This window comes from Mytilus edulis, chromosome 12 (assembly GCF_963676685.1).
Source record: "Mytilus edulis chromosome 12, xbMytEdul2.2, whole genome shotgun sequence".
NCBI lineage: Eukaryota > Metazoa > Mollusca > Bivalvia > Mytilida > Mytilidae > Mytilus > Mytilus edulis.
This window is the reverse complement of record NC_092355.1, coordinates 32,759,376-32,768,452: the sequence shown is the minus strand read 5'-3', so window position 1 is coordinate 32,768,452 and position 9,077 is coordinate 32,759,376. Positions and strand designations below refer to the sequence as shown.

Here is a 9,077-nt window from a genome sequence, read left to right as displayed (position 1 = left end):
TATAAAAAAGAAGATGTAGTATGATTGCCAATGAGACAACTATCCACAAAAGACCAAAATGACACAGACATTAACAACTATAGGTCACCGAACGGCCTTCAACAATGAGCAAAGCCCATACCACATAGTCAGCTATAATAGGTATGTAAAGCCTAGATTTTGTTGTCCCTTCTAGAGTACAGGAGTTTATGCCTGGTGCAGCTTATGTCGCTTTATCTGTATTTTTCTATGAAATGTTTGTTTCATTTTGTTCCTTATTGATAATGGAGTTATTTTAATTCAATAGACTTACATTTTCATGTTCTATTCTCTGTTCAATAAATCACTTATTATACATAAATAAATAAATAATCCGATTGAACAAAAACACTGGGGAAAAATGTTTCAAGATTGAGAAATAAGTGTGATTTTAGTAAAACATTGTATAGAAACATTGTTAATCATTGCTTAGAAAAACAAATTAATGTGTTTGAATAAAATGTGAGTCGCTATTCTTATCGTATTTGGAATAAGAAAAAATCGCAGCTCTATGTTCTGCAAATTGCCCTAAAAATCACAAAGATCATTCAATGAGCTCCAGTTCCGCATACAATGAGCAACCATATAACAAGATAATGGTCAAAACCGATGATCCGAAAAGTATAATAATGTTTTTTTTTAATTCAAATTGTTAATTTTTAATGTGAGCTTATTTGAAAAGAAAGGCGAGAAATTATATACTTTTTTGTAAATATAAAATCATAGGTTTTTACAATATTGATGGTAACAAGATGGTTTAAAAATTGATTTTGATATTTTTTTATTTACAAACACTGAAGTTTTCTTTTTACCTGTTTCCAAGACATGCTATGCTCTTTTTCAATTGCATCATATTTATAAAATTGAAAATTTAAAAATGGGGAATGTGTCAAAAAGACAACAACCCGAACACAGAAAAGACAACAGCAGAAGGTCATCAACAGGTCTTTAATGTAGCGAGAAATTCCCGCATGACTTCTTGTAATATTTTTTGGCAACATCAGATCTTGAACTGAACTACTGAATAATAATTTCAACTGATTTAAATCATCTCTATTGCATTGTTGTAGATATCTTTCTTCCTTCACCCGACATGACTTATAACTAGAAACACGGCGGGTGTCTTGCAAGAAGCAGGAAATGTTCATCCTTTAGGACCACCTCAGTTTATCCCCAGTTTCTAGGGGTTTGTGCATTTCGTTGATATTTGTACTTTATAGTTGTTGGTTATCGGTCTCGGTCGTTTTTGGTTTTCTCATTTTTGTTCGTTGTCATTTTGGATTTTTGTATATTAATAAGATGTGGTATCAGTGCTAATGTCAATGACTGAATAAAACAACTCTCCATCCAAGTTAGAATGTTTTAGCTGGTTGGGACTTCACAATATGGGATATCCCTAAAATTACTCTCCCTAAGACAGGGGTCATGTTGCTGTTGTAGAAAGGACAAAAAAGAAAATCTTGTTTTTTTTTAAACAAAGTGGAAATTTTTTTTTTTTTTTTGGAACAACGTTTCAGATAGAGGGTGTCCATTTTTTTTGATAATAAAGAGGATATACATGCAAGACCAGGAATATTATTAAAATTGTTTTGAACATGTAATACTAATACTGGATAGTTTATTCAAACATTATAAATCAGTGCCATTTTGGACAAAGCAGTGGTTTTTACAAGGAAGCATGTGTTATCTCTTAAAATTATCCCTCATATAAGGAATAGTCGTTACATTGAGGGTTAACTCCTCATTCGAGGGATTGTTCTCAACCTGATGAAAGTTATCACTTATAGAAATCAACACAGAGTTTGACTCAAAATGAACTGCAAGCAATAAAGGGCTCAAAATGACTAATGTAAATCAATACAAACAGGAAAATCAACGATGTAATCTATACACAAAACGAGAAACACGTAGATTAGGAACCACACTTACAAACGTAAACTACCGTCAGTACTGAACAACATGCTACTGAATTGTGACAGCTGCATAAACTATTTGAAGAGCTCAGCAAACGTCTTCCGGCACACGATAGTGCAAACGAAGGCTACACTTCTCCTCCTGCGTCCTTTAGTATGACAACTTAAATCTGCATGATTTTTGAAACGAATCGTCCTTGCATTGACTTTGATAAGAAATATGTGTTATTCCTCGAAACGTTAACTAAAACGCTCTGACGATGACTTTCTAATGTTTACAATGGTTAGACGCTTGAAATAGACAAGATTCGTTTTCCGGATGCGAGAAGTTTTAGAAATATTGTCCGTCGAACAAGGAATTAAATTAGCATGGCCTTATGAGTTAGAAAAAAGTACATTGCAGACTAATAAGGTATTTGTCTTAATAACAACTTGATTATGATATTATTAAGAGAAAGAGTATTCACAATTCAATGTTATGTTGATCTTCATCCAAATACTGCACTTTATGGTATTTCCTAAAAAAAAAAAAACGGCTGGGGCGAAAGATACCAGACTGTAAAAACTAAGATCGAAAAATAAACCGACAACACCATGGCCACACACGAAAAAGACAAACATAACTACACATGGCACTACATAGAAAACAAGACTAAGCAACACGAACACTTACTTGGTGTTTGTTCTACAGTTGTTTTGGTATTGGTAATGCAGCTTGTTTAGAATTGTTAAAAAGAGCTTGAATGTCAATAATAAATTTATTCATTCATGTGCTTGAAATTTTGGGGAAATGATAGACCTCAGATAGGTTCAGTTCGCCTTTTATTGTTTTCACTTGAACGTACTGGGATTCTCTATTGCTGAAAATTTGTTGAGTATGTGTGGTTTCAAGATAATAAATCAAGAAATATTTTGGGAAATTGAATAAAATATCATTCGGATGTTTTGGACCTCTAACAAAATCTTGATCTTTCATTTGCTGCAATTCGGCGTTTCCCTGACCACTTGATAATCTCTATCGGAGAAATTTGTTGTCATGGTGAGATTGATTTTTTAAGGATAGAGGTTTGTATATTTATATATATGATATATGGAACTTAATATGAATGAACATATAGCTTGGTATAGTCTTATCTGTTATTAACATAAGACAAGTTGTACATGTTGTAATATACTAACCAATATAATGTCACTGCAAATATTATATAGATAAGAAATCCCCAATCTTAAAATGATGTTTCGCCTGTGCCAAATAGCTTTTGCTTTGACTGTATCTGATTTCAAATCTAGGTATGTAAAATTGAATAATAGTCACATAGGTTAATTCATTATCTAGAAACATTAAACTATTTTTAACTGCATTAGAACTAACAGTTTTTGTTATTCATGGACACTATGTTGTACACATTCAAATTGACTTATATGTCGAGATGTTCTTTGTATGTTGTCGTAATCAAACTTGGTCGAACCAATCAATATGTATGAAGTTGGCAGATGCTGATTGTCTTCCATGCTTATGTTGTTGGTTTTTTTTGTTGCTCGACAAATAATTTTGCAAGGAGCAAATAAGCTTCACGTTGTATCTTTGCTTATAATGTTTGTTCAGGAATCAAAGCTGTGACATGTGAATGTGACACGAGCAATAGAGTCAGCAGTGTGAAAAAGGCGAATGAAAGCATGGTTATTTATACTACTGTGGATTCATTATCATTCCTGGCCTTGCGGTCATAAAACTTTCGAGTCTCTTTTTTGTACTCGTACTCGAAAATCAACCAATCAAAATGGTGGATTTCATGTTTCGAGCATTAATTTTGTGCTCTGAGGACAGAGCAAAGTTTAATGACTTCAACCCCTGGGATATCAATGTTCGTTGAGTTTGTCAGTAAGGTCGACCCCGATTTTCAATGGTCTACGAATTTCAAATTGTTAATGGGCTTATATGCAGACTTAAACAAAACAACATAATTCAACATCTTCGAAAACATAAGTTTTCTCAAATCCACGAAAATTGATACCAACGAAAAAAAGTAAAGAATACATGACGTAAGGCAGATAAAATCTGTCATTTAGTTTAAAATTATCCACAACAGTAGTTAAGAAAGTCGTGCTCATGACACTACAATCGAGCTTCTATTGTTCTTTATTGAATTTGTTATCCAGCCACTTTAACAATATATTGAATACATATATGTACTCTATGCCGTTTTCATATTGCAAAAACTCTTTTAAAAAACCTCAGCCAGTCATTTATTGTAATGAGCACTCCACATGTCATGATATATTGCTGGTATTACCGTACAGATACATAGTGACAAAAGTCCAAACAATGCTGCTACATAAACATTACATGTATTCTGAGTTGCTATTTTTGTCTGCAAATAATTAGAAAATCATATGCCTGAACGAATTTTAGTATAGGAATCATCACAATACGCATTGGTGCACAAAATGGCCTCGTGATGAATATTCATAAAATTTCGGACTTATGACTTAGGGAATATATTTTTAATACAACTGTTTTGTTTACCTATTATATTAGTGTAAACTTAAATTGCAGGATTTGTATTAATGGAGACTGAGTGTTCTTTGGGATGGCAGCATTATAATAGTTCGTGCTACTTTTTCAGTTTCGAGAGTTTGAATTGGTATTTGGCTCAGGTACATTAATTAAAGATGTACACAGAAAAGGTGTTGCTCTAAGGAAACTTAATTACAGTTATCGTAAAGGAACTGAAAATGATAATCTGGCAACAATTGAAGCTGAACTTTGAAAATGATTCATTTCATATCCTAATAGACAGGTTCTTTCGTTTATAATTAACATAATTAATCTTCATTGAAACGGTATTTGATTACATGTAATGTTGAAAAAATTACTGAGCGCCGGCTAGAATGCAGTTCAACTGAGTTTTTTAGGGGGGGGGGGGACGCTGCATTCGTATCATTTCATTTTCATTTACAGTCGAACCAAGTTGTCTGAAGAAACACATTGCTTTTAGCACATTGCTTTTAGGAAATATCAAAACATACAATTGATACTTTAAAACGTAGTACAGTCTTAAATATAGAGCTATAACGTTTTGAATTGTTTCAATGGTCTTATAGAAAAAAGTGAAATTCAATGTCCGGGAACAACCTTTTTGAGTTAATTCTGTTTACAATAGTCTGTAAAATTGGAGATGATGCTATCATACATCTCATTTTTTATTAATAATGTTGACAGTAAAACTTAATGATATTTATTTTTACTGTCTTTTGATGAGGTAAATATGCGGTTTTATTTCATATCAGTTGAGAATAAGCTTTTCTTATTTGATAAAAAGGGGCCACATGACATTCATTATTCTTCAATAATAAATTCCATCGGTCATTTACAGAACCAAACGCAACAGAAAACCGGTCGTTAACGGACATTTACATGATAGTGACCGCTAGGGCGTGGTTTCCATTTGTTCATGACCGTTAGCGCGTGGTTTCTCTGTTAATGACCGATGGGGCGTGGTTACTCTGTTTAGAGAAATGTCCCTTTAATAAAACATTAACCTGTTTTCAATATGATATTTAAGTTGTTGAATTGTTAACCATATGTTTTCGTAAATTATGAAATTATAGAGAACTTGATTTAGTATTCATATACTGAAAAATTGCACTAAAATGAATGGCAGTATTACTACGACTGGTCTTCACTCTTTGCCATAGAAATCGTTCAACTATTTGAGTTTGCTTTGGCCATTTTGAATTTTTGAGAATTTTCAAACACATAGTTCCTCAATGAAATAAACATAATAGTTATTAAAGAACTGGCTTCGGCTCAGTCATTATCACTATCTTAGTCAATACCACTGTCCTGTGGGCAGTCTATATATCACGATAATGACCAGTTGTTCAAGAGAACTATTATGTAATGGTTGAATTTTGAAAAACTGATATTCACTGAAGCCGAGGGCTGAAGTGAATATCAGTTTTTCAAAAGTAAATTAAACCATATATTTACGGAAACAAAAGACAGTAATTGTTTTATTCCATATCTAAAGAAAAAAAAATGTATTCAATGACAAATATTTATCTAAACCAATTGTACATCAAACATTTTACCATAACCCTACATGTAAAAGCGTGTGACGTTTAGCGCGGTGAATAACACTTTTCTCCAGGTGAATATTATACAATAACTGTCTTTTGATGAGGTAAATATGTAGTTTTATTGCCTTTGAAAAAACTGATATTCACTAATGCCAACGTCCGAAGTGAATATCAGTTTTTCAAAAGTCAATTAAACCACATATTTACTGAAAAAAAGACAGTAATTGTTTTATTCCATGTTCCGAGCGAAATGTACATGTATGTAATGGCAATTATTTACCAAAACCAATTGTACATCAAACGTTTTTTGAATATGCTTATTTTTTCAAAATCTCATTCATATAGAAAAACCTACAAAAATACTACTAATATGGAATAAAAATAAATATTTAGATTTAAATAAATATTTAAATATAAATTAATATTTAAATATAAATTAATATCTAAATATAAATATATATTTAATTATAAATATATATTTAAATATAAATATATATTTTATTGGAGCATTTATACAAAGTCAAAAGAAAGACTTTATTATAATAACGTACATTGTAGAGTGCCTGTCGAGGACATGATGCAAGTCTTGTAGAAATTGAAACCAAAGATCGGCAAGACTATATTTCAGATCTGGCAAAACGCTTCCATGGCAGTACGTATTTTTGCATTAAAGCCTGCACCCTTTAAAAATTGTCCTATATGAATAAATCAACTCTTTATATCTGAAGCTGACAAGAAAATTTGCTAAAAGAAATTTAGTCAACCTGTTGTAAAAATGGACTATAATAAATTGAACATATACATGTTACTAATCATTTTAAGCCATTGATGTCCCCCTCAAAGACACAGTACTTATAGTTTACATTCATAAACAGGAAGTATATTTATAGACAACCGAAATACGAGCGACAAAACAAGTCATTCTTTTTTCATTTTTTAAATAAGACCATTTCTTCTTTTTTGTATAAGGTCCTTTTATCTCTCTTCATCTTTTATCAGATACGAAATAACACCTTGAACTGCATGTTTGAAAATTGACAATGTCCATCAAAAACAAGTGTGGTGTAAACGTCAATGATTCGCAACCTAGCGACAAATATAACCAAAAAACACATGCGCAAGTTTGACGTTAAAAAGAGATGTGAGTTTCCCTCAATAAGACAGCATCCCAGCGACAAAATATATGTATGAATGAACTAATCACTTGACTCATTCTACACATATTTGTTTTCTCTCTCAATTGTTTGGTATTTTCCAATAATAAAATTACTGTTCGCATACAATAGTTAATACTGATGAAAAGTGGCATTAAACACTTCAAATCGATAAATCCATCATTGTTTATTTCAGACGTGTTCTACACCGATCATTGGTTTGGTAAACAAGAATCTATTAACTGGAATTGTTATTTCACTAGAGCAATGTTTTGCATCACATACTTTTTACTATATCTTTTGCATTCTGACTGTAATATTTGCAGCTGGTCATGAAGCAGTTTCATGGAAATTAATGATTTCTTGTATATTTCTAACAAAAGATACTTTTAAACCCGGAGTATGATGAACACGTCAATCAACTTTATGGAAAGAAAAAAAAAACGGTATATGAAAAAGTAGTATAAAGGGTTGGAAGAATAAAACAATATAGGTAGGACCTGTTTTTAAGGTCTTTGTTTCCATCACAAATAATGTGTGGTGACCTTTTGTTTGTAAGTCTATACTATGTTAAACTTTTTTTTAAGTTATAGTAAACTTGTCATACAACTTCAGGTCGACACCATTATATATAGAATTTTTATTTTCAAAATGGCAGGGTATTTTATGTGTCAAAGAATTTCCAAAATTCTGTGAATGTATCGCGCAGTCTCTATTTCAATGCATCATTCTGTAGTTAAGAAGACATGTCGTCGTGTAGCACAACTGTTTTACACTAACTGTTTCTGTAAAGTTAATATGGGCAAAATTGACCAAAACTAGCATTAGAGTTAAGTCCCTGCTAAACTGAAGTCTTCATGTTTCAGCTCTGGAGTTCCCAGTGAAGACATTTTTTTTGGCTTCATACATTTGAGGCATACAGTTACTGAATGATGAAAAAGGTGAAAATCTCTGGAACATATTGACATATACTCGACTGTTAACATATTTGAAATGCTTAAATATTTAAACGGCGTCAATAGACACATTGGAAAAGTCGCAAATTTTTAACCTACGATGTTCTATTTCATTTGTTAAATAGACAGATTTGCCATCCTTACAAATCTGACACTTAAATCCACAATGCCATCTGAAAAAAACCTAATGTTTAAATGTGGGGGTAATCTTCCCTATAAAAGAAATAGTATAACTAATCATTTTAAGCCATTGATGTCCCCCTAAAAGACACAGTACTTATAGTTTACATTCATAAACATGACAGGAACTATATTTATAGACAACCGAAATACGAGCGACAAAACAAGTCATTTTTTTTTTCATTTTTTAAATAAGACCATTTCTTCTTTTTTGTATAAGGTCCTTTTATCTCTCTTCATCTTTTATCAGATACGAAATAACACCTTGAACTGCATGTTTGAAAATTGACAATGTCCATCAAAACCAAGTGTGTTGTAAACGTCAATGAGCCGCAACCTAGCGACAAATATAACCAAAAGACACATGTGCAAGTTTGACGTTAAAAAGAGATGTGAGTTTCCCTCAATAAGACAGCATCCGAGCGACATAATATATGTATAAATGAACCAATCACTTGACTCATTCTACACATATTTGTTTTCTCTCTCAATTGTTTGGTATTTTCCAATAATAAAATTACTGTTCGCATGCAATAGTTAATACTGATGAAAAGTGGCATTAAACACTTCAAATCGATAAATCCATCATTGTTTATTTCAGACGTGTTCTACACCGATCATTGGTTTGGTAAACAAGAATCTATTAACTGGAATTATTATTTCACTAGAGCAATGTTTTGCATCACATACTTTTTACTATATCTTTTGCATTATGACTGTAATATTTGCCGCTGGTCATGAAGCAGTTTCATGGAAATTAATGATTTCTTGTA

The 9,077-nt window shown here is 31.9% G+C and overlaps 1 protein-coding gene across 1 annotated transcript in view; it reads left to right on the top strand.

The window, feature by feature from the left end:
• Window positions 1-3,162: 3,162 nt before the first annotated feature.
• LOC139499598 (galactose-specific lectin nattectin-like) overlaps window positions 3,163-9,077 on the top strand; it is a 31,843-nt gene continuing 25,928 nt past the window's right edge. Inside the window, exons 1-3 of the mRNA XM_071288350.1 lie at window positions 3,163-3,221; window positions 4,489-4,589; window positions 6,573-6,666. Coding sequence (XP_071144451.1) covers window positions 4,500-4,589; window positions 6,573-6,666 — 184 coding nt within the window. The 5' untranslated portion in view covers window positions 3,163-3,221; window positions 4,489-4,499. The remainder of the gene's footprint in view (window positions 3,222-4,488; window positions 4,590-6,572; window positions 6,667-9,077) is intronic.